This window comes from Aptenodytes patagonicus, chromosome 3 (assembly GCF_965638725.1).
Source record: "Aptenodytes patagonicus chromosome 3, bAptPat1.pri.cur, whole genome shotgun sequence".
In the NCBI taxonomy this organism is placed as follows: domain Eukaryota; kingdom Metazoa; phylum Chordata; class Aves; order Sphenisciformes; family Spheniscidae; genus Aptenodytes; species Aptenodytes patagonicus.
In genome coordinates this window covers 86,242,216-86,269,196 of record NC_134951.1, presented here as the reverse complement: position 1 = coordinate 86,269,196, position 26,981 = coordinate 86,242,216, and the positions used below count along the sequence as shown (strand labels likewise).

Genomic DNA, 26,981 nt, shown 5'->3' with positions numbered 1-26,981 from the left:
GCGTGCAGTGAAAAATCTGAGAGGATAATGCAACAGACATCGATAAGCAGGAACTCAGACCTGTAGAGGAAAAGAATCATGAGCATGATAGAAGAGGACTTTTAAAGATATCTGGAAAGGAAGGCAGCAACCGGACATAAGAGAAGGATGAGAACAGACTCATAAATCAGAAATAGGAAGCATGTAATATTTTGAGGGCTTGGGTGGGTATACAGTGGCAGTAAAATTTTATAAGCTGTTCGTCTAATGCTTAGCTTCTAAATTATGTAAATCTAATGAGATCAAGTAAACTCATGAAATTTCTGTCATGTCAAGTATTGGAAACCTGTTGATATGGATTGACTGAATTTCCATAAGAATAAGTGTTCTCAGCAAGCTTTCATCCCATTCTCTTGGATAATGTAGATCACCTCCTGTTTTAGATATGACTGAATCAAACTTTTAGGGGCAAGCTGAGGTTTGGAGCACTAAACTCAAACCTTCCATTCAAGAAGATGCTTACTCAAGCAACTTTTGTCAAGATGTGAAGACAGGGGGAAAGCTGAGATCACAGAGGAGATATTCAGCAAGAGTAACCATTCTAATGGAGGTGATACATAAGTTGTATACAGGTAGCAGCAGGGAGTAATTCATGCTACAGCTTGCTCAAGTCCTGATTGTCTCCTGATGTACAAGGGTATATACTGGACCCAAATTGCCTGAGGGCTTATAAGAGCAAAATGTAAAATGTCTCTCGCTTCTGAGGTAATGCAAAATGCAGAATTATGTCACCATTGCCACTGAGAATTGGCTCTGAAGCTTTGTGCTAGTTGGGACAAGGTAAATACTGGATGAATGCTAGAGGGATTTTTTTTTTTTTTAATCCTTTGACTAGCAGTGTTTGCTCTCAAAATACCATCTAGTTCAACCATGTGTTGGAGAATTTTTCGGTCTGAATAGTACTGTAGAGACTACCATAATGACTGCTGTAAATGATTAACAAACTCAATAGTCCTTGCAATGTAAAAAACAGAGGTATTAAAAGTTATTCCTGTTTTAGATTGGATTTTGTACAACTGCACAGTAGCAGTCAGGTTTTTCTTGTTCTTCAGTGTAGTATCACTGATGCTGCACTCACAGGTTTACGAGTCTGGAATCGCTTGGTTAGCTTCCATTTTGTCTTCCTTCATCTTTTGGTGAGAAATATGTATATGGAAAAACCCTATAGTGAACTAAACTAGTATTTCTGATGTAGGCTTTCTTTGTAAGATACCATTCACCAGTCTTTGTCTTATTCTTGTATTTCCTCATACTTTCTTGCCATCCTCTACCTCCTAATTTTAATTTTTAAGTAGTCACCTTGAGTCTAAAAGTGACAATTAAAATATCTTAAGTATATGTGATTTTAATACTGCACACTGAAAAAGCATAAGAGCACTTTGTTCTCAGCAATAAAGAATATTAAGAATGAGTTCTGAAATGCCTTGCTGTCCTTTCCTCCTTTTATGATGTTTAAACAAGGTTCATCTCTCTGTGTGGAGTAAAGGAGGTAAACATCTTGGCATCATATGCTTAAGCAGCTCCCAACATTTTGGTAATTTTTTTTGCTGTCTGATCTTGCTCTCTTTCTCTGGTGAAAACTTCACCAGGACATTTCTCATCACCTCCTTTCTACTCTCCAGGTCCTTACAGTTTCTCAGGCTTTTGGCACTTCACTCATGGGCCCATCAGCCAGTGCAGAGCCCAAGTGAATTAGTCCTGCAGAGCTCTTTACCCAGAGCTGGGCACAGCATAGTACCTTTCCTATAATGTTTGCGTTAGCTCACGATGGGAAAACCAGAAAAATAACACTCACCTGCAGTATTTCAGATGCGTGTTTTTGTGCGCAATTAACACTTTTGCTTTTAAATTAAAAGTATGTCTATGAATTGCGGACAGTGAGGTATAGCTGCGATGCCGGGTCCTGTGCTAAGCCCCATCCTTACAGGAATGTCAGGGTCCCAGCCCTTTTTCACCGACACAAGAGTGAGCGTGAACATCTCTCTGCAGTTGGCATAATCCTTCCACTTATAAAGCTCCTTGTATTGCTTAGTATAAAATATCTAAAGAGAGTGACTGAATGCCTTGTAAAAGAAAAGGCATACTCAGACAAGGGGAAAGAAATTAAGTAGCAAGGTAGGCAAGTAAGACAAAAGCGGGGATATCGATGACATTTTGGTAAAGCATTAGTGAATGTTTTAAAGTACAGAGATGCTTAAATGGCCTGGCTTACAAATAAGAGGTAAATTCCCCAGCTAAACATTTGAATGTCAGAGCACTTAGGTGGACTATTTAATCCATGTTTGGGCACTCAGCTTTTGATCTCAAATTCACACCTTTCATTTGCATCCCTATTGCTGCAGGAGCACAGAAACCTCATCTTTAGGAAAGGCTTCAGAATATGCCAAATAAACATGCTCAGTAGTATCTCAGCAAATGCCCGCAATTCTGATTTTTATACCTACTTAAAAAAAAACAAAAAACAAAAAAAACCAAACTAAAAAGAAACAAACAAAAAATCCCCAAACCAAACAAACCACAACCCCCCAAAAAACAAACCCGAGAAGCTCTCAGAATGAATTATAAAAACCTTTTTAAGAAAGTAAAGAAACATTACTGATAATAAGATCTTCCTATGTTTTAAAAGGATCCTTCAACAGCACTGTCTTTAACGACTGGAACTTTTTATACCTTAGCCCTCCCTCAGTTTCCTAGCATGCAATCAAAGCCACTTTTTATTATTGTTAGGTGAAACACTGGAGCAGTCAGGAAAGGAAGGGAGGAAGAAAGCATGAAAAATAAAAAATCGGAGCGAGTGATCAGGAAGGAGAAATTGTTTTCATTTTTAAGAGATCTTTCTTTATTAACGTGAGTTAAACCTAAGGCATGTCTTCCACGCAGCTGCCCAGAAAACCTGGGCATGGTTATGCACAAAGGGGCTGTCAGCCTTTGCTGTTATAACTGCACTGAAATCATTCTGCATTTTAGATGAAATTGATTTAAAACTACTTGGGCATCCTCACACTTCCCATTAGCACCATCGTTTTTGCCTCTGGTGTCCTTCAAATATTCATGAATGCCTGCTTATTCTGCCATCTTCTCATCCTCCCTCCTGCTTCATTGTCGTAGCCTACTACTACTGTGTTTTTAATGCTAAGTCTTCCGTTCATAGCGCCAGCAGCATAAGACTTTCATACAGAAATGTTGAGGATTTTTTTTTCCCCAAACTCCCATAAATAATCATAGGGCTGCAGCACAGTAAAGTTTCTCTCTGTTAGAGTTGCCTGTAAGATGTCATGGAAAGACGGATTAAAATTCATTGGACACAAAGAAGAACTTTGCATCTACCCTAGGAAGGCATCCCTTGCACCCCCAGAGGGGAACTGCTTTTCTTTGTTTTGTTCTCTTTCAAAGTAGAGACCCCTCCTTCACAGCAGGAATCCTGGAAATCCTGAATTTGTGTTTTGGGGCAAAACGCAGCAACAGCAAGGCAGATAGAACAGCTGCGATTTTATTTTCATCTTCTGGAAATAAGCACAGCAATGATCTTCTTTCTCCCTCCCCCTGCCCCCCCCTCAATTTGCCTGATTCTTACCATCCACTGTATGTTCCCCAGGCTGCCTCAATCCCCCTCAGTCTTTTTTCTACCTTTCTAAGGAAATCGGGAGAGTAAAGTGGGAGAAGAAAGTCTTTCCAGGTTGAAAAACAAGGCAGTATTTTTGGACAAGGGACGTATAGGAAGTGACTTCATCCTTTTGCAAAGGGAAGCGATAGTTCTAATGTCATGAACAGTGCTATGCAAACCAGTGGATTATCTCAGTACCCATGTAAATGCTGGATTAAAAGAGCATGAGAGAGATATTTCAGGAACTAAGCAGGATGTTGACTTTAAAATTGCCGAAGACTTAACTGAAGACATTCAAACACAATCACTTGCTCTCTAGGGCAAGTGCCGAAGGACCTGCACTTGCTTTGCATAGAATAATGCAGTTCAGGAAGAAATCCAATTACTGAGCTAATTATCACCTTGAATGAGTGGTAACAACCAAATTTAAAGCACGAGACCACTGGAGGAAAGCCCACATCACCCATTAGTCCCAGTAGTTCACTTGAGAGGTCCTAGTTGACAGCGAAAAGCCCAGAAGTAAAGGCATCGCTGGTTTGATTCTTAGGCACAGTGTATTATAGTTCAATGCCATGCAAATTGCCATTGCCTTCAAGAAAGTACAAACATAGCTTTGGTTACTAATAATTGTGGAAGATTTTTAAAGTCCAAAATGGATTACCTGACGGAATTTGTTCAATTGAACTGAATTTCAGAACAGAAGTTTGCTTTACAAACTGTATCTATTACCCTCAGTCTTAAAAAAAAAAAAAAAAATTGCACTTCAAAGTATCTGTATAAAGATTTGAGTTTTTCTGGTAGTGTCTGAAAAGGTAAATCCTTTCTTGTCTCGTCCTGAGGCCTGTGTTTTAGCTGCTTAAGCGATCGTTACCGTGCTTGGAATGGAGGATAAAGCCGCAACAGAGCCTGGTTTTGTTTTGTTTGTGAGAGCTGTTCTGTTTCCTTCCCTTATTCCCAGTCAGGCTGCATTATCCGTCTGAGTGTCCTGAAGCACTCCTGAGTTTCCCTGATTGTTTCATGCATCTCTCTCTCTCTCTCTCTCTCTCTCTCTCTCTCTCTCTCTCTCTCTCTCTCTCTCTCTCAGAAAGGGGGGGGGGGGGGAGAGAAATGGAGCCAGAGCTGCATGCTGGGCAAAAGGTTTCCTACTTATTATAGATTAGAATTTTCTGAAGTATGGCTTGATTTGTATGGGTCACAATATGCCTGAAGAACAGAAATACTTTATAGGTTGGTAAAAAATTGGGGTAAAGAATAGTTTTGACTTGTACCTCATACTGCCACACTGATTTCAGAGGGACTGAAAGTTAATAAGGAGTCTCATAATCTTAAAAGATACGCATTTGGAAATCAGCAGCGTTTCTCTGCTGAGAATAGAAAATTGATTGAATTCCATAACCTAATCTTTATGCTTACTCTTGCATATGTTGCAATTGCAGGTGGATGTATATCAGGGTAGAAGAATTCTGATAATCTTTTTGAAGTAAAATCATTCTTTATATTCTGAACTGCTTAGAAGGCCATCCCCCCTGTTGCCTTTTTCTGTTGCATAGGAAATGAAAATTGCGGTTACAATAAGCTGAGCCAACCAGAGGCAGGAAGATAAATAATACATCAAATAAAATGTTAATCTATGTAGATAATGTACTAATATTAATTACAAATAATTCTAATTAAGACTCATATTCCCTCCAACTGTATTTCTTGCAAAGTATAGAACATGCCTTTTTAAAGCAAAAGTCAGTTGCTGGTAGGGAGTAGAAGTAAAGCAATTCTGTTCCTCTTCTGTCTACTACATGGAAGCCTGTGTGCAATTTTTCTGTTGGTTGGTTTTCCATAGCTTTCTGGGGAGGCTGTAGAGGGTGGATGAAAAGGCTTTCTAACGTTAGGGACGTCAGTGGCATCCTTCTCCCAGTTGGCTTCAGCATGAGCTTATAGCTTCAGCTCAGAAACTTCCAACCTTTTAAATAAAGTATATGGACGCACGGAATCCTGGGAGCCAATACTGCGATGAGGACATGCAGACTCCCAGAGAGTCTCTGCTGTGCTTCAAAGACAATGTTACCCTGGGTTTACACCATCCTTTTTCAGTGTTATTTAAGTTGTTTGAAAGCCTCCCATATAACTTATACCCTCTTTGCCGCAGCCTTCCTCGGGGCGTGTCTAAGTTCTCATAGTGAGTAGCTAAATTCAGGCTAAGTTGACTGGCCAACCATCAGCCCGTTCAAAATCTCCGCTATGCTCTGTGCTCCACCCTAATGAGCCAGACCAAAGCCAATCCCACCTGGCCATGCTGCCCTCATCACAGTTTGACAAAGGACATGATGAGGACCATGCCTGGGTGTCTCCCTTGGTTCCCGTGCCAGGAGACTATTAACTTGGCACTTTTCCCCTGCGTTTGCAGGCTGTTGAAGAGATGAGACTTTCACCACTGTCACATGTAACCTTATGCTGACTGTCGTTTGGGGCAAGTAGCTTTGTCTTTACCCATTTTCTGCTTTAACCCCATTTTCCAAGAAATTATAATATTTACATATCTGATTGATAGACCTTCTGCTAAGGCGAGTGATTGAGGGCAAAACTTTTGAGGCAATATTCTTAATGAAGTGTCCTGAAATCCTAAAGCACCACTGCCAGAGCAGTATTTCAGGGAAATCTACATTTACTATAGGATTTCTGTTAGGCTTTCACTTGTACCCTGAAGGCTTGGGAGATGGGTGCTTGGGAGATGCTTTGGACTTCTGGGGTTGAATATCCCTAGTGACCACAACAACCACTCCCTTCTGTTGGACACGTGCTTGCCCACAGTGATTTACTCATTCCTTATTTTCAGACTTTGTTAGTGTCTTTTGTTACGGGTAGGAATAAAGCTCAATCCAATCTACCTTTTAGTTGCTTTCTGTTTTGTGACCATTTTTCCATTTTTCCTGTGGTATTTATATTCTACTGCTACAATGAAAATACTGAGTGGGGAATGTGTCATTCTTAAGGGCAACAGGGTTGCTGCCTGTATGGCCTAAGACCCTGTAATTTACTCTTTTTCAAGCAATAAGAATGACCAGGGACACTCTCATTGCTGCCTAGCTAAATATGAAACTAAGTAAAGCGGGGCTTTTTGTTGTTGTTTTTCCATCGGTGTTATACACCCACAGAAATATTTTCACACAGAGAAAACCCCTTGAATCCAGCTGTTTCCCTTAAGGCTTAGAAGGGAAGAAAGACTGATTTAATATTCTTTCTATTCACTGTTTTGGTGGCACCTGGCTGCTGTGCTTCTGGAGCCAGTTCAATTATTTAAGTATGTAGTGTTGTGCATTATCAGATGCCAAATTTTGAATGGACTCTGCCCCACAAGAAGGAAAATGGGGAAGAAAGAGTTTGAGGAAAAGGAGGAGGGGACACAGACGCTTTTGTTTTGTGTGCTGATAAGCTACAATATCAATAGCAAAACTGAACTGAAATAACTATATATGTCTACTTGAAGTAAACCGATGAACGGATTAGAGTGTGAACTGCATAATGATATAAACACAGAATGAGAAGATATGTTAAAAAGAAAATAAAAATGTGGTTTTGAGAGAATCTTATTTTTTAAAAAAAGAATTGGCTGTACCACATGTCTTTATTTCCAGCACCAAAAGATCGGACCATTCCAACACCAGACTGGCAATTCAGATCGAAAAGGATGCAGGTATGGCCTCGGAGTTTGGGTGTTTTTCTTGATTTGCAAAATGTGATGTATTTACACCGCTGAGGTTTTGCCTGGGAAGCTGAAGAGATGCAAAGGGTTTAAACGTTGTGTGAACAAACTAGAGTGTTTTAAATGTAGCAGAGCACCGGTTTAAGTCGTGTGACTTGATAAGTAAATTCGCTCTTCAGTTATGTGTAGCTGATCAGATAGCTGCTGGGCTGCGAGTTGCTTGGTTAATGAGAACATTGCTGTTTGTGTGGAGTATGCAGCAGACACCCTAGCTAGACTCAACGGTCAGCTGTGGGCAGGGAAAGGTTTTGGAAAAAAGCAGCAGGTTAACAGTGCCCCTACTGCTGAGCAGTTCGGGCCGACAGGTATCTCCTCTTCCCTGGAGAGAAACCTTTTTGGAGGGGGGCGGGGGAAGGGAAATTGGGAAATTTGCAGGAGAAGGTAAAAGAAAGAAGTAGGAAAGACGTTGGGCTTCTCCTCTGGGTATTGGTGCATTAAATGAGCTCTGATCCATGGCAATGTAAAGTTCCTTCCTGGGCTGCACCGAGTGGTTCCAGTGAGACTGGGAAGCGAGAGCATTTTTTGGCAAGTCAGTGGACGTGGAGAGCATGTGGTACCTCAGCTGATGCTCTTCAGCACCTGGGGGGACAGAGCCCTTTCCAGGGGAAACCGATACCAGTGTTTCATGCCAAATCCCAGTCCCAGTGAGAGAGGCCAGGGTTTCATATATGGGTTTCTTCCGCTTAAGTGTTCTGCAGCTGATTTTATTTTGCCACTGAGGTGTCAGGGGCTTCTATTGTGGAGGTATAAGTTTGCATTGTAATTATTGCTGTTATATTTTTATTCCCCCCCCCATCTTTATCCATTACATCAGTAGCATGAACAAATACACATCGTCAAGCAGAAATGGGTGTAATCCATGGTGTCTAAGAAGGCGAGAGAGGTATTAGCAGTTTGAGGCATATATAGTGCTCTTTCATTATTTATAATTTCAAGGCAGGGAGTTAAGATGTTTCCCAAGGCCGTTCTGCCACCTGATAGCAATAACCTTTAGCATTATTATATATGCTAATAAGTTAATTATGTTTTAAACCCCATAGCTCAAGCAAAACATTCCTTTTGTGTGTGTGCTTAAAAGATTCATTTTATGACTCATTTAGATTTTGACCAAATATATTCCAGCAGGTGTATAGCTGAGTATGTCTATATGTCTACACACCTGCATATACATACGTACCAGGGCTGGATGCATAATGGCCATGGTGACGAAAAGCAGCGTAGTAACACGCCCACTCCTCTTGTATTGCGGAGCAATTTGTAGGGGAAGCTATAGCCTGTCATCCTCTGGTTCTTTTTCTCCATGTTAGATCTGCTCCTAAATACACACATACATAAATATGCATGTGTAACTGTACATATGTGTCCACATACACTCTCATGTATACAAATACACCTACAAGATATTGGTTTGTACATGTATATCTATTCATGCACCAGCATTTTAAAAGTATTGAATGTGAGACACTGAGGCATTATAGAAAAGAAAAGCAGTTCTCATGTCAAGCATGTATTATGTAAAAGGGTACAAGCACAAGATAACACCACGTCGGATTATGTGGCATTGTGTTAGCATTTGTGAAAGGTTCATTCCCTTTCACAGATCACCATCATAAAGTGCTACTTTTAATCCAGTTAAATGCCATAGACCTTTATGAGATGATGCTTTTAGACTGTGATGGGGTGTTTTTCACCTGGACGATTGGTCCAAGCAGTGTGTAATTGGACAGTTACTATTTTTAAAGAAGTGGTAGCAATTCTAGTGGTGAATGAACCTTGTTTCATTCTTTCTCAATATACTAAGTGAATTCTTTTAAAATATGTATCCTCATCGAGGACTAAAAGAAAAAAATCCCAACAAAATTACTGGAAGCTGTGTGACTGAGTTCTTTAAAAATCTCAGAAATAATATTCAGATTTAAGCTTATATACTGAAGCAATCATGATTTCTTGTTTCTTAAAATTAAGAACAATATATAGACATTAGCTTAGCATTGCAGAGACTTTCAGTGGAGCCAAAAAATTCTTGCTGTTGTAAAACATGGAGGTGATTTGATTCAGTCTGAAATATGTGTTATCACTAATTTGATGTTCTATTTACAATATTGTTCATATTAAACAAAAGTTTCAGGCCTGAATCTCTGAAGGGCTAAAAACCACCTAGGAAATGTAGATCGTATAAAGTATCAGGAAGATATGATCCAGCTAGAGGAAGAAGCTTTATGCAGGAATAAAAAAGAACATGGGATTTTATGCAGAATGGCTTAGTGTATTATAAATTTTATTCTTTACAAATGTGTGCTGCTCTGGTTGTAGGAAATGATGACAATAATCTCAACTCCATTTTTTATGAGCATTTGACAAGATCTCTGCAGGAGTCTCTTTGTGGAGATTTGATTCTGGGCCGCTGGGGAAACTACAACACAGGAGACTGTTTTATTCTGGCATCGGATTATTTAAATGCCTTTGTGCACTTGATCGAAATTGGAAATGGCCTTGTCACCTTTCAGCTCAGAGGGCTGGAATTTCGAGGTAAGGATCCCTGATGATTTAAATAACAACAAAAACAGCAACAAACCCTGTCTGGCTTTTTAATCTAACACAACTCTATAGTAGGACATAGAGTTTAAGGATATCTCTCTCTCCCCCCCCCCCCCCCCCCCCCCCCCCGATATTTTTTTGTCTGTCTAAAAGCTCTGTACTTCTTTGTATCATTATTTGAATGACAATGTTTTGAAACCTAGTTGTTAAGAAATTTGGAGTCATGTTCTGCAGTATCGTAAGACTCAGAAAGAAGGCATATTGAGTTATTTGCTTGGTTCACAGATCTTTTAGGTTATGCTTAGTTATGTTTTCAGATGATTTCTTTCCCTCCATAACCATGAAAACCAAAGTTGTTCTTGAAATTGTTCAAACCCCCAAAACTTGTCTTTGGAAAACAACCCAAATATCATAAGACTCCTCCCACGGAAAATATCCTGTGTCAGATAATGCAAGATGCCAGTGCTGAGATGGTCTCCATCACAGTAGAACAGGTGAGGAGAAGCAAGTCGATCAGGGCTTCATATTTCTCTTATTTAGGAAGTGCTGACTTCAGTTGAAGAAGGGACCTCACTTTCTTCCTGTTCAGTATATTCCTCTGTCAGGACACTCCTTTTTAAGGAATGGCAATTGCATCCCTTTCCTCGGTGGTGTGGCTTTTGTGAGGCCCATTGCTTGTAGTGTCACACTCCTGTCCTTTTGTCTGTTGCTGTCCCTAAAGTGGGAAGAAAAATGAAAGTAAAACCACATGTTACGTATGTTGGCTGCCTGGGTTTATTGTTTGGGTTTGTATCCTTTCAAAGACACCACTTTGCAATTGCAGGTGATGGTGGTTTTGAAATCCCAGAATAAACAGCTTCCCAGGCTCAAGGGCTGAGCATCTAATGGGCAATGTGTAGAGGATTGTATAATCAAGGCGACTCTTCAACACTTGAGTATGAGAAAATAGGAGACAGACCGGCTCTTTGAATGCACTTAGGTGTGGGAGGATTAGACTAGGAAATAACATGTGTGGGCTCAAGTCTCGACTCTGTGGCAGACTCCCTGTAGGATGTTGAACAGGTTGTGGTAAATGCTTGATGTTCATTTTCCTTCCTGTATGGTGTGGATGAAGGTAACACTCCTGTATCTTAAGAAAAGTTATGTAGAAAACAGTAAATACCTGAAACAGCTCGGTATTGTTGTACCTGAAGAGATACCTGTTCAAGGTAGTACAAAGGCAAATTGTAAGAAAAAGCAACTGGAAAGGAAGAGAAGGAATTTGTTTATCAGCCTTATAATTTCTTGTTGTTCCTGATGATGATGATGTATGCGTGGCTGTGTGGCTTTCTTCAACTTCAAAGACATCTGTGCAAGTATTTTCTTCTCCTTGTGTGCCCCCAAGGTAAGCAGTGGTGCTGCTGTGTCAGAGATAGGTACTGAGGTTAAGTACCCTATAGAGTCCACAGGTGGAAGGCTTTTTTTGGGTAGATTTGGAATTTGCTATTACTTCTTTCAAATCCGGGCCACATAAATGCAGATTTATGTTGTTCTGCAAGAACAGTTAAACACTGTGGCAGTTCAAATCTCTTAGTTACAGTATCACTGGTTTCACAGGCTGGCAAATCGCTGAGATAATTGCCTTTTTTTTTTTTTTTTCCCCCCTGAGGACAGTTTTAGTCAGCCTGTCATTTTGGGTTCCTCTTAGGTTGCTCACAGTTATAATTCCTTATGGAACTCTGTGAAGTCAAAAAACAGTTCATTCATTTCTGCAGATCTGAAAAGAAAAGTGACTTCTGGGAGGGATTTATGTATGTTAAAGAAGAGACATATCATGGACAACGTTGACATTTTGTTCAGATTTGTTGGGATTTTGAGTAAGCAGGACCATGTACATTTCCATTAACTTGCATTCTAATTTCGGAAAATTATCTTTGCTGATCATCCTTTTGTGTTAAAATAGTTCTCTAGGATTTGAAACAAACAGAAGAAAGAAATCTCACTTTCATGCTTAAATTACATGAGTTTTGTGAGTGGTTTTTTTCCTTTATGCAGTTGCCACCTACTGCTGGGTCCCTCTCCATCATCACCATCCCCAGGCAGTTCAAGAAAAGTAAATCTTGGAAACAGAGAGGAAAAAATATGAGAGGATCCTCAAACCACGTGCTAGCTGGATAAAAAGATCAGGGGCCTGGCAGACAGGCTTAATGAATTGGAAGTTGAATGGTGAACAACTGGATAGTTTTGTTGCAAAGTGGTTTGGGAAGACTTACTTTGACTTTAAGCCAGGATGGTTCATTACCAGGCGAGTGCCATTTTGCATTTGGATCTGAGAGCAAAGCTCAAAAATTGCAGTGTTTCATCTGTCAAGGCATCTCTGTATTCCCTAAAACCACAGCTTAAGTAACTAAATGGGACCTTTCCATGCAGATTGCCTAACGCTGTTCAGTGTTAGTACTGTAGCTGGTTCGCTTTGTGAATAGATCCAACATGTCCGCTGGCTGCAGCAGGTCTTCAAATTCAGCTGGGGCTGAGCCCAGCAGCCTCTCATGTGTTTCATGGGTTGCCATTTAGAGCTAGCTGAGTTCTCATCACCAATATCCCCTTTCCCAGTCTCTCACGCTCCTCAGGAGGAGGCTGGCAGCCTGCAAAGCAGCACACTTACCTGAGTGTTCAAAAGACCTGGACCAAGAGAGCGGCAGCAAACTGTGAACTGGGAAAGCACACACAAGGTACTGGAGGAGGAGGAGAGGAGTGGGAAAATGGGAATTGGAATCTCACCTAGATTATCTCATCTTCAGTACAAATCCGGTCCCCTATTCCTCCTCACCCTCAGAGTATCACTGGGAGAAGAGACTCCCCAGTACTAGAAAGAGAGGGAAAGGACGGAAATGGGAAGGAAATGGACTCCCCCTGTTCTCTTTGAACCCACTGGATGGTGCCATTCCAAGAATAAGAGAAAATGTGTCGTTAGTTTGTGTCCTCACAGACATGGTATATAAGGAAGGTTTCTCCAGCTTTCAGAATATTTTCTCTGGGTAGAGGAGATGTTACGGGAAGAGAAAATAGGAGTGTGTGAGTATTGTTATTACGTTGTTTGGTGTGGAACAGAGAAGCCATGTAGGATTGAATAAAGCAACATACCTGAGGAAAGAACAGGTCAAACATGTAGCATTTGACGTGCCATGTGAGAGTTGAACCTCACTGGACCGTGCAGAATGGGTGCCAGAGAAACCACATGAATTACAAGCCTCCTTAAGGATGGAGTAGGAGGAACAGAGGAGCCCAGAGGGAACCAGGCGCAAGCCAGATAAGATGGATCTGCCTGATGCAGACTATAACAAAAGCTTCATGGACTCCAAAGTGTGGGCAGATAGTCTGCTGTGTGCCCAGCGGAGACTTGCGGAGGTGGTGTGCTGATGCCAGAGGGTTGCTTATGTCTCCAGGTAACCCATGAGGGCTGGTGTGCTTTAGATAAACTGTGCTGCAGTATCATGCCCTTCCTGTAAAAGGTTTCATCCTTGTGTCAACGAGGAGCCCAGCTCTGGTGGGGCCATAGGGGTTACGCAAGGGTGCCCAGGCACTGGGACACTGAATCTGAGTAAAAGGAGCCAGAAGGGCTGACCTGAAGGCAGAAGCTGCATAAGGGGACGGGCCAAGGGCTGTCCCAAGAAAGCTCTGTGAAAGCTGAGACTGAGCTGAAACTTTTCCTTGGAAGGTTTTCTTTGCTCCTTCCTTTGAGCGGGATCGCTGCCTGCAAGGGCAGGAAGTTAGACCGGGCTGCCCCCCAGCAGCACCAAGAGCCATCTCCTGCATGGGCTAGGCACGTTCTTCCCCATTTCAAATCTTGCAGCTGGCGGGTGTGGGGTACAGCTGAATACAGGAGGATTTTTTTTCTGCATAAGTGGCAAAAGTGTATGCAACTGCCCTGGAAGAACCTGGTGGTTTACGAAGTCAAGAGGCAGTTGTTAAGCACTAGGCTCATTTTCTCTGCTTTGGGCATCTTACATTCCTATTTTTAGTTGTCTGGTCATGCACGGTTTTTCACATGGGACCCTGATTCCTTTCATTGTACAGAATGGTTTCCCACAAGGAGGAAAAAAGGGCTAGAGGAGGAACTTGAAATCTGTAATTTCTGAGCTTTGGCTGCTTGACTTCAATTTCAAACAAGTAATTTTAATTGAGGGCCTTAAAAATCTGCTGTTTCTTAAATAGGAAGTCTATGTTTGCTTTGGAAATGGGTGAATCACAACAGTGTTCTCTGTGTCTGCGACTGTTTTCTGTTTATGAGTAAACCAAAACCAGTATTTGCATCGTGGAGCTCTGGATTTTCCTATGGGTGTTTCTCATTGTGGTAGCTGAAAAGCTGTGCTGGCAATACTGCCACAGTAGTGCCCGAAGAAGGAGTTAAGAGTCTTCTGAATTTAAGTGTACTGGGGGCGGGAGGTACTGCCACTCCCGTTTGCAGTCCAGCCTCATAGATAGTTGGCATTATAAATGACTGATCCAGATGCCATTCTAACTGTATGTAATAGAAGCATTTGGCTCAGCTTTTAAATGAAAAAAAAAACCAAACCACCAACCAAACCCCTGCAGGCAGGGTAAGAAGATACAGACTGAGCAGACTGAAAGAAGAGAGACAGCAAAGCTGGGATTCCTCTCATCCATCTTTAGTCCTGTTCAAATTAAGTACCTTGTATGAATTAGTTCTTCACTCTCCCTTTCTATGGACAGAGAGGGGATGTGCCTCCATCGTGTCATTCATCCTGTGTGTAAAGCAGGGGGGAGCCTCAATATCTCCAGGCACTGAGAGGAGATGCTCAGCTCCTCCTTTACCGAAAACGAAGAGAGGATAGTAATGAGCTCAGGCTAGGTGAAAACTTTCAGATAGCTGCACGTTGGTGTGGGGGAATCAAGCCCTTCGGTAACTGAACTGTACTGTCTGTGTTAGACCACAGCGATATGCTAAAAGCAGCCTGCCAGAAGAAATACATAATGTATCATTTAATTTGAAAGGAAGAGACAAGGGAAAACCCACAATCAGGGAACAAGCAGAAAGAATGTCAAAATATCTAGCTCCCGTGTGTTCCCTGTAGAACAAGGAAGACTTAAAATATTTTCCTGTTTAGTCTGCTTCTACAAAATGTCTTTTGGAGAATATCCAGTTAGGCATTACATGTGCAGAAATTACTTATGGATGGTGATGCTGAAATCTTGAGGAGCTGTTTTCTAACTCATGCCCGGTATTCTTCAATCATGTAATTAACTTCTAAATCTCTGCTGTGATTTTTTGTTACTGCATGTTGCACGTGCAATATTCATACTTCACTTGGAACTTCATTAGATGAATCAAGGAAAGAAGCACAGAGCAGACACAGATGTAATTGTACGTAGTGGAAGGCAGCTGTGACAGCAGCATGGGATCGCCCGTGGGGCTTTCTCTGTGTTAGCTAGCTTACTTCCCATACAAAATGGTGTATGAACGCTGCTAGTTTAGGGTATAAGCTTTAGGCACAGTAATGATGTCTAAGAAATAAGGACAGTTACTCAGTTCTGCAGTGTGTGTGTACGCTGTATAGTTTTATTACAGTAGCAAGTACGTTACCAGTGTAAGAAATATTTATTGGTGTTTGATTTTTGTGTCTGAAGGCTCTGTAGCACTAGCAAGAATTATTCTTTATTTAAAAAGTGGTTGCAACTTTCACTTTTTGCTTTTACAAATCAATTCTTGCTGTTGGGAAATAGAAGCACCCACCTTCATGTCTTTCCTGAGACAACACTTGAGGTATGCTCAGTGCATGCACCAGACCATCAAAAGGTATCGATAAATTAAAAGGAGTTCAGAGAAAAGCAGCCATTTTTAACACAACTCTTTGGAGAGAAGGTTAAAAACCAAAAGTACATTGTTTGTGGGAAAGAACAAAGGCTGAGACACATACTGCTCGGAAATATTAGAGGCATGAACAGAAAGGATGCAAAGGGTTTTCTTTAATCTTGGTGATTTAATTGGGAAGAATGGCATGAAACAGGGAAGAGGCTACTTTATGTTGAATGCAGGAAATCTGTGATGTACAAGCCTTTATAGGTGTACAGTGATGCTCCAACAGTGGAAGCCATCTATGAATTTCAAATAGGCTTAAAATAGTTTCTGTAACACAGACTAGAATAAGTATTTGATGTCTTTTTTCCCTTTCCTCCCTGCCACAATTTTATATGTATAGATGAGCACACTGGAGAAGACTTCTGGAAGGAAGGAAAATGTTGTTAGATGCACTGCAACCTTTTTATTGAGAAAATGTCTTTACCAGAAACAAAATGTTGCGTCTTGCATTGCATTCCAAAAGAGGTGACATGAGAGGTTTTCGTGGTATTTGGTAGCTGCAAGTTTAACAGCCAACATCCTTAGAGAACGCTTTCTTCCACCTGGGCTTCCATAATGTGTCTCTGTGGACCAAGAAAAGGAAAGGTTTCTGGGGAGAGGGGATGCCTGTTATTAGAGCAACTGATCTGGTTTGAAAACCAGACTATTTTTCAGGCATATAAGTGCCTGAAGCAGCTGAAAACCAAACCACAGTTTTATAACTAACAGCTTTGATGTTTGAGGAATTGGTACTGTTTTTTAAGTCCTGAGATTTTTCTTTGAAACAACCTGAGACTGTCAGAGCCTATAAATTACTGTTCTTAATCCCAATTCCATCAAGGAAAAGAGCAGGAAGGAGCCAAAACAGTTGCTGGTTTCCAGGACGTGTCCAGTTCTGGGGTTCATGAATTTCCATTTGGGAGCTCAGTTCACTCCTTTTTGAAGTATTTGTTTTTCTGTGTTTCTAGAGCTATAGCTGATGCTTGTTTCAGGAGAGGATGGCCTTTCAATGGCTATAATTATGCTCTTTGTGCTGCTTCTGGATGATAACTTGCTGCTTATTAAGCTGCTATCCTGAGCAGGAAAGAAGTGGGTCGGGTGAGAAGGAGCCTTATCCATCAGAATTTGGGAATACTCAGATTTGCAGCAGAGCTTGGTGGAGCAGAGTCAGATATTTCCACTGTAATGCATTTATTTGTAAAATATTCATGTGAATGATTTTGCCAAATAAATGGTGAGCAACCAGGCATGTTTGTGGAGCTGTCAGTGAAGAGACCTCTCGTGACCTACAAAAGGAGTTACCCTGGGCTTCAGTCCATCTTCATGGCTCCCATCTCCATATCCAGCTCCATCTCTCAGACTTAACACCTAGTTAAATCCCCTAGTCCAATACTGGTGGTTGGGGTCACAGAGTTTAAAGCTTGAAGTGCCTAGTGCAGGAGAGTGATTTATGATCATCTTAAGGTCTTTGGGGTGGGGTTAGTGCATGAGCCCTGTGAGCCCTTTCTATGTACATTTGCACGCTAGTTGCTTATTATATGTCAGCAATCCTTAGTGCTCAAAGGTATCGCTATCTTCAGCCACAATAATTAGTTCCCATTCTGAACGTGCTGTTAAACTGAAGTGTTTTATGGAAATTAAAACTGCTTCTAGAAGTATGTGGTTGTGTTACGGGATTTTCTTTCTGGTCCTTCAGAACTGAAAAATGCTTTTCTTTTCACTCACTGAGTTTTCAAAATGAAATTCAAAACCACACTTCGATTTCAGCCTTAAATTCTAGAAGGGTGGGTGGTCATTAATTTAGGTGTATTTTATCTATCCTCTTGAAATGAGATTACAGTCTTCAGTTTCAATTTTCTTATTTCCATTTATGTCAAATCACTCTGGCAGAGCACAAGTCAGTCCTCAAATCCTGATGCATCAGGAATATAGAAAGAGCTCCAAGTTCTCACCCTGGTTTTCTCCTGAGCTCTCGTAGATTGACCTTGCTTTGTTCAGCTGGCACGTGTTTTTGCATTGATGGATTTTTGGCAACCATCCAGTGTTAGATATCTTACAAATGAATCGGTCTCATCTGTACTAGCAAAGGTCACAGTGAATGACTAAGCTTGAGCGAAGAGGGAGAACTTATTTTCTTTCTACCGCAGAAAGAAATGGGAAAAAAAAATTGTTTTCCCTCAGATTTTAAAATGACTAATTACCAGTGAAAACATTTTCCTGGATTTTAATATTTAATGGTACTACACTTAATTATATTGCAGAACTGAAGTGCACGCTCTGCTCCCTGCTCTTTGTTTTTATGAATAATTCTGAGTTGCTTGAACTTGATAATTTTTTGAGAAGCAATATAAAAATTGTCATTTTAATCATCAGCGTATAACATAGACACAAAAGTTTAGGGTCGCCCTTCTGTAAAAGATGCACACAAACGCTTAACTTCATTTACTGTCACTTGTTCCTTTTGGCTCAATGCATAAAGCTGAGCACATGGTCTTAGTCTTTGCAGTACCAGTGTCTAGAGTAATGAACCAAAAAAGGATTGATGTAGGCACTGGTAATATGAAATTTCTCAGTAACATGCAAATCTGTGGCATTGAAGTCCAGCCAGTGCATTATGGATTAAAGTAAGACTCAATTAAAGATGAGAGAAAAATACTGGCAGCCGTTCTAGAACTGATTGCAAGAATTGGGGGGGAACCAACATGTTCTTGAGCATCAAGCCTGCATTTTGTCTGTGCAGACTTGAGGCCTTTACTAGATGTCATTTGGAAATATTAATCAGCAGCATGATGATAGGAATAGGGATTTGGTGTTCTGTCAGAGCGCTTGCCACGGCTCAAGTTATACCTTTAAACTTAACAGGGATACCCCAGAGGCTCGGCAAGCTGTCAAGACACCAAATCCTCAAGGTGATAGTACCCGAGTCCATCAAACAGCTTTTGTTAAGTAAGTGCATGTTTGCCAGATGTTGACAGAGCATAGCCCTGATTTCATTCTTTGGAATAAATCTGCAAAATGACCACATGAGCTCCTTTGGTTGGTTCCCAGAGCTTTTGTAATAACATGATACCAGTTAGAATGTCTCTCGCTCCCCAAGTTCAACGTTGATTGCATCCACTGTAGTATAATTTTCACTTTAGTTGATTAAAATTACCTAGCAAAGATGACTTGGAGACATTTTTACCTGTCAAATTAGCTGAGAATGCAAATAGTTGTTCTGGCTGCTGCTTCTGTTTGTTACGCATGCAATGACAGCTTCCCTCAAACATTGAGGGTCTCTTGAATTCACTTATTACTTGCCTTGCCAGCCTCTTCAGTCCCTATATTTTACGAAATATATGGCTTAAGAAAACTAGTAATTACAGAGTCTCCAGTAATAATATTTCATATTTATTAATAGAGATAATACAGAAAGCACACAGAAATAGCCAGCATTCCATAGGAATGAAATGTGATATTTCCATACCAAAAGAGAAAAAAAATAATTTAAGAATAGAGTTACATAGACTGAGCAAAGCCATCTTTAATTCCCTTAGTTGTAAGGAAGTTGATCAGTGGCAGTTGTTTGTTAGGCTTGTGTTTTTCATCGCTTATAAACATTTGGCAATACTTAATTTAGCACCTGGGATGAAGAGGTATCTTCTCTTAAATTCAGTTCAATACTGACAGACCATTAACCTTTAAAAAATAAACATAATAGCAATAGTAACAGCACCAGCATGGAGTAGTTATTTTACTCTTTTCAAGCTATGTACAAAGGAATTTGCCTTTCCCTACTTCAGTTTGAGTACGATGTCTTTTGACTTGACTTCGGAAAAGCATCCACTGACCCAGAGCAGTTGCTGGTTTTTTGCTGTTGAGCAATAAGTGTTAATTCATGTAGAAATCTGTGAAATATGAAGCAGAAGCAGTCCAGTTCATGTCCAGTCCAACTGGAAATGTCAGTTTGATAGGTCATGTTTTGTACTTTGTGGCAGTCTTGAAAGGAAAGATGTTTATATTTGGGTTACTTGAAGACATTTAATGATTTGTCGTATTGTGTATCGCTGAAGTCCAAGGAGGAACACACATCAGTGTGTGAACAACACTGGGTGTACGCAGTGTAAGTTTTCACTTACAGAAAACTGAACGGAGAACACTGGAATATACTGGATCTTTTTTCCCCCCTATCTTTTAGGGCTACAATCCCATTTTTTTTCTCACACGTTTCCTTCAGATCTTTCTATTCATCTGTTTTTCTTGTATGTTTTTGCTCGCTGGATAATTTTAGAAGGTGTACAGGCAAAAAAAGAGAAGGTGATAACCAATACTTTAACATATTTTGTTATATTTTGAAAGGCTTTTCTTGGTGTGGAGAGAGGAATATTCTGGGTGCTACTTCTATCGGTACAAGCTAAAGGTCCTCAGTTTGCTGACCAGACAGTTGTGATGGAACTGGCGTAGTCAGCTGAGGGCACAGCAACTGTCATGACGCTCCACAGAAAGGCCTTTGGGATGCTGCCTTGCTCCAGGCTCTCTTTCGGGGTGCTGGCAAGCTGCGGGGGTTTAGAGCTGACGCTATATTCTTTCCCAGTCCAATGTTCAGATGATGAACGTAGCCAACTTCTCCCATTTACAGTGACAGAATGGAACAGGTCTGTTGGTCCTGGCAGGGGGGGTTCATAGCTGTTGAACTGCAGCGCAGTGTCTAGCACCTTCCTCTCCTATCGATTCCGTTTGGAAGCTGATGGAGCCAGCTCTCTCGTGGGGTGATACTGAACCACTGGCGGAAGGCCCATGTGAGGCATATGTGTAACTTGCATCATAGGAGATGATGGCCTTGAAAGAAGGTTTATGTACAAATTCAGTGGAGAGTAAGTTCAGCAACAGCCCACAGAGAGTAAATTTTAAAAATATCCATGCATCAAGAATATATAACTCATATATTTTGAGAACAGTGGGGGGAGCACGTGGGTGTCCACCTTGGTTTTGATTTGTAGTGCCCTACATGGTGTAGAGATCACATTTTCATAGATTCCAAATCCCGAAGGGCTCAGCTTGACCTTCTGGTGTGCACAGCACAGGCCAGAAATGCAGAGTCTGCAGAGCAGATATGTTATTGTTTCTGCATCTGCCTCATAACTTCTTTTTGAGTTAACATCTCTTTTTCAGGAAGATTTACTCTATTTTGATCTAAAGCCTGTGTAATAGGCTAATTAGAAAGCTGTTCTGTCCTCATGATATACATTAGAGATTCATGATATTCATTAGAGATGTTTGATCCGGAGTAGCTTTTACTCTGGTGGGGGAGAGAACAACCCGTTGGATATTATTTTTGGAACCTGCCTTCCAAGGTAGTTTGCTAAAACCCGGATTTTATAAGTGGTCTGACACACTGTAAAATCTTTGTTTGTATCCTGTATGTTATTTGAAGAAGCAGGCTGAGACTTGGTTCAATTTGCTTAATGTGCCTGATGGAGCGAGACTCTTTAGTGTTGCTTCCTGGTGAGTTTTTATTAAGGCAGAAGCTGTGGTCTGTAGTTTAGCTCAGCTCAGAACCAAATGCCTAGAATGTTAGATCGGGCCCTTTTGGCTTTTATAGGTAATAGTAAATAAATAACGTACAGCTCTTTATTTGCTACTGCGCGTGGATCAATTGGCACATCTAATTTGTTGCCATACCTCTTTCTATTAGATTTTTGCTAAGTGCGTAGAGCCTTCAATCATACTTTTTCAGCTTGGAAGAAGTAATTTGTTTCCTCCTCCCCCAATAACTGGCAGCATACTCTCTTTTTCTCACTGCCAAGGGACATATTGCCAGCAGAGAGAAGTGGAAGCTATAACAGAAGGAGATGAAGACAATGAAGGCTGCTGCTGTTGTAAGCCCGGGCACTTGCCTCACTTGTTATCATGTAATGCAGCCTTTAACCTCCGATGGCTGACATGGGAAATAACACGAACCCAGTACATCCTGGAAGGATATAGCATCATTGATAACAACGCTGCAACAATGCTGCAAGTGTTCGATCTGCGGAGAATACTTATCAGATACTATATAAAGGTAAACTCTTTGGTAAAGTGGACTATTTTCCTAGGCAGGTTTGTCCAAAAGAACGAATGCTGGCTGTGTATTAGAAATAGTGTTAGAAGTTTTTGGCTTTATATTTATTTATTTGCACTACCGGCAGTCAGACTGACTTGATGTTAGATAGGGATGATTAATTCATATCTCCCTCTGCTACATTTGATTCTGACCACTTATACTTACAGTTAGTACAGAAAATTGCTGGCATGCTTAAGCAGAAATCAAGGTGAGTTAACATCCTCTAGCAATAAAGTCAGAGGAAGCATTCTTACAAAGCAAAACTTCACTGACAGTTTGTTATTTCTTCTTGACTTGGCCTTTCCACTGTTTTTTCTGGCAAAAAAAAAAGATCAACAAGCATAAAGTTCTTGGGAAATCTCTGAAGAGCTGTTTCTCAAACTTTTTTAGTAGTGCAAACCTCCTTCTTACCTGCTGCTTTACATATATACTACAACACATTTGAAGTTGTTTTATTCCATTGATTAAATAGCAATTCATTTGCATCACTTCTATATTTGCACTGTTACTAAGATCACAATGACCACACAGATATTAATTTGTCAAAATAATTGAGCCTTATAGTCTAGCAAGACATCTTCATCCTTTGCCAAAGCCTTTCCAGTCCAGCAAATTAAGAAATCGCTGAGCTTTATTGCCTTCTGCTGAAGCAACAAGAACCAAATGCTGCCTCCTGTGCCATTGGTACTGCCATGAAGCCACTCACTAAAGCTCCTAACCACCCTGACATCTCCTTTCTACTTACATCTCTGCAATTGTAAAAATCCTGTCAACCTGAGAGAGAGACCTGTTGTAAATAAATTAATCACCTTTTTTTGCAAGTGAGCCAATGCAGTTAAAACAAGATCATTGCCTCACAAAGCTGCTTTGATCATGCAGTCGATTACTTTGTAAAATGCAGACTGGGATTTCATAAATAATTTTACAGGCAGTAGGGCCTGGTAACCAACCTGCTTTGTTTAATTAACTAATTAGAAACAAAACTGCATGTGAGCATGACTTTTTCATTTTAGAAGTGGGTTTTGTGGCTATAAATTAAACTGTTTCTAAGCAATGTATCTAAACTAAAAAAACCCCAAACCCCCTTCTTTAAACTGAAGTGAATATGTTGCTACAATTGCTTCACTTTACTTTAAAAGGTAACCTGAATCACCTGAACATGAACTGACGCAAGCTGATATATGACTCAGCTTTTGATGGCAAATGAGACTGAAAAAAATCCCAGTCTAAGCTGCAATCAAATCAGCAGCTTATTAGTTTAAAGCAGTGAAGAATGTGCTTTGTAAACTGGAACTTTTTTAGTGCCTTCAAGTCAACTAATATGTAGAGGACTTGTGGAACGTGTGAGGTTCATCACATGGGAAGTAAAACTTAACTGAAAGGTAGTTTAGGGCTTCTGGTTCTGGACATACCTGAGAAGCAGCTGACACAGGTAAGGTGGCTTAGACAAGCGCTTGTCCCCTATGATACAGGTGTGGTTAATTGATCCTGTTTTGAGTAAAAGGGAGGTGGGTTAAGTGATCTCCATGCTACTGAGGCATGCTGTGGCTCCATCTCCACAGTATGCAGACTTTGTTATGTCCACCACCTATGGCTTTGAAGGTGTGAAAATCAACTCCCTTTGGTTGTATTTAGTTGAGCGAGTACTGTAACGCTGCGTTTACAGATCTTCATTCTTAGAAAGGTGTCAGTCCTTTAATCTACTTCCCTTCTTCAGGAAGGATGAACAGAAGATAATAATACCTGTTGGCAGCTTTGATATTAGCCTGGGCTGGGGCTCCCTTCAGCAAAGGGAGAGCACGCTCAGGAGATCCTTCTTTAGAATGACACTTCCCAAAAGAAAGCTATATAGAGGTTTTCTTCTCCTGTTCTTCAAGCTATTAGTTTCTTCCATAAACAGGAGCTTTGATAAGACTTGGTAAAATCCTTAGTTACAGCCTCCGAAGGTGAGAAGATTCTATTATGTATCAGATCAGCTATCATCCTGTTTATTTAGTACTTACCTCCAGATAAACAGTATCAGAAGCAGAGGTGAGAATTCATTCTTTCCCCAGCTCTTTCTTATGGGGGAATCGTGAGCTGTCCAGACCCTGCGCAATTTCGCTGTGAACATTTTAAAGCCCTGCCACTTTCTTTTTAATGGCGTAGGAAAGTAATTGTAAGAAGAACTCTAGCTAATGCAGTATTCAGGTCACAGAAATCACAAACTCAGAAAACAGACTGGAGTTTTGGCAGCAACTGCGCTTCCATTGCACTGAGCATTTGGAGTGCTTCTAGTTTATTCTTTGTAGCTTACAATATTTTAAATATTTACGGTATTATTTCTGAATTGCCATATAGCTGAGGATGTACTTGTGCACAAAACATATCTAGGAAGAGCTGCTAAGAGCAGAATTTAATTAGGTGGCAGAAGTCTTTGCTGTTTCTATGTCTGATTGCGAGTCTGATTTTTTTTTCCCCCAGCTGAATCTGCTTCTTTGTAAACACAGGTGAGAGTAACAAAAAAGGCAAATTGTATTTTGAAGATCAACAAAGAAAATGTATGCTTTGTTTCAGTTCTCCTATCCTTCAAGAATAATTACCATATTGGTCTTTTAAACAATGAGTTGCACTGAGCATCTTATTCCTAATGTATTTATTTCATTTGCAGTTTCATTGACAGCCTAGAAAGGCCCATATTTCTTCTTATAAAAGGATTTTTATTCTCCACAAATAAAGTGGGTCAGCTCCTGTAGCCCTTCTGCATATGTTTTGAAATCATTTCCTGCTCAACTACTGTGATATTTTTCCCTTGTGCCTCCTCCATCTCTTCTCAATATATTCTTATTTAAACGTCTCTTAGTATTCAAGAAGTCTGCATTCGCCGAGTGCTGTGTTTTCAGTTCTGTTGTTTCTGCGTGAATCTTTTTTAAAGAGTGTATTGTTCTCCACATGCCAAGAAATTAAGGGTCCATCCTTAGTCTGTATCTGTCTGACTTGTCTTTTTCCTCTGGAGCTTACTTTTCCTCTTGCTTGTGTATTTTTGGGCAATTTGAAAGATAAACTGTGGAGGGCATCTGGGATTTTTAAAAGGGCTGGTGGTGCTTCTGTCTTTGTTAATCCATCATATTCTCATTTTATACATGTATTTGCTTAATAATATTTCCATTGCACGGGTAAAGTAGAGCTACATCATCCTCAGTCATGTTCACTTGCCCCTCGTTTGCTTTGGAATTCAATTCTAAATGAATATCTTTTATTAAAACAAAAATTATAATCATGAAACATTATAATGGGACTTTCCAGCTGATGCCACTTTCCTTTGCAGCACTGGAACTTCTCCTTAAGTTTCATATTCTTTTGCAAATATGCTCTAAATTTGGTTCGGATAGATTATTTTATTTTATTTATTATTATTTTAATGGCTCCAGACACAACAGTTAGAAGAACTTAAACTTAGAAACCAAGGCACAGATATGAGATACGAGTCTTGCTGCTTTCTAGTATTTCTGCATTTGGCAAAAGAGCTCCTGCTGAATGCTGCTCCTCCTTCAGTGCTTTAAACGCAAACTCAGCTACATCAGTTATCAGCTTCTTAACCTGACACATAAGAAATAATCCATTATTCTTTACTGGCCTCATCGACAAATAATAAAAATAGCGTTGCTACTAAATGCAGAGAAGAAACAGCAATTAAAACAGGGGGTTTCAGACTTGTGTTGTACACATCTGTCACATGTCACCTTTGTGGTTAAATTGTGGTGGAACTGTTTGCTAAAGAATTAGGAAAGCTTCGTCCCCCAGAAAAAGGAAGTCCACGGAGGAAAGAGAGTCCTATTTTGAGCATGTGACCATCTACTACTATTTTCTCAAAATATGCCTGAACTTTTATCGATATCACCTTCTTGGTGATAGACTCTAGAACCCCACTAATATTCAGTAATCAACTTGTTTGAATGCTGGAACTCTGTATTCTTATCATAGTCTATTGTTTGTATTAATTTTCCTATAAGGCAGAAGGATATTAAAAATATTACTTCTTTTTCTGTTGTCTGCTATTTAGATATCAATTATTATTGCCTTTATAACTTGAACAGTTTTGTGAAGCAATGATGCCAAGCTGTAAAAAAGAGGAAAAATATATACCATTATGGGTAGTTAGGGTGGTCCTATTTGATTTATTTTCTTCTGTGTAAAACATATCTGCTTTAGTCAGAGACAGTGACTAACGTTTGCACATTTTTGTCAACAGAGTATAATATACTTTACAGCAAGTTCTCCCAAAATCCTTGACTGGATAAAAGATGAATCCATCCAAAAGATACTGCAGCCTTATGCAAAGTGGCATTATATTGAACGTGACCTTGCAATGTTTAACATTAACATAGACGAAGATTATGTTCCGTGTCTCCAAGGAATAACAAGAGCTAGTTTCTGCAGTGTTTATCTGGACTGGATTCAGTTCTGCGCTAGAAAAAGGGTGGAGGTAAGCTTGCTTTTTTTTTTTTAGTAATAGTAGTTTTAATTCTTGGGATAGGAGTTAAATGATGCATGGTTACTCTTTTGCTTGCTCAGGATTAATACAATAAAATTTATTTCATTTAAGCAGTCAGATTTAACATAAAAGGAAAATATATGTTTTGTGGAATGGAAAAAACGTATTTTGGAGACCACCCTTGTGCAAAAACTAAGTTTTAAGGAGGTTTAGTCTTTGAACACAGAACCAATTCCTTATTGTGCACACTTCCAATACCGTTATTTTCATCATGTCTAAAAAGCATGGATACAATAAGTGTTTGCAGAAGTAATGCTGGAGCAGGCTCTGTTCAGGGACTGTCATCATTCCTTCAGTGTTGCCAGTGTTTGGATACCCTTTCCAAACATTTGCCTGTGTTTGGGTACAGTCTTCAAATGGTAGAGAAGTACATAACAAACTCGGTGCTAGTATACATCACTTCTAAGAGCTCATAATTCAAGTGTGAACCGTGCCACAAAACTGTGTGAAATTACCTCGCAGCTCTAGAAGGTCAAGGGCAGGCTTACAGCTACGCATTCACGTGCTTTGAGCCACTAAGATTACTGATGGTCAGCAATCATTTGTCAGAAATGCACTACTGTATTTCCATAGAACGCTCAAAATAGC

At 40.2% G+C, this 26,981-nt stretch overlaps 1 protein-coding gene across 1 annotated transcript in view; it reads left to right on the top strand.

Moving 5' to 3' along the window:
• PCNX2 (pecanex 2) overlaps positions 1-26,981 on the top strand; it is a 160,360-nt gene that overhangs the window by 112,135 nt on the left and 21,244 nt on the right. Inside the window, exons 24-27 of the mRNA XM_076334126.1 lie at positions 7,273-7,331; positions 9,714-9,929; positions 21,564-21,817; positions 26,091-26,324. Coding sequence (XP_076190241.1) covers positions 7,273-7,331; positions 9,714-9,929; positions 21,564-21,817; positions 26,091-26,324 — 763 coding nt within the window. The remainder of the gene's footprint in view (positions 1-7,272; positions 7,332-9,713; positions 9,930-21,563; positions 21,818-26,090; positions 26,325-26,981) is intronic.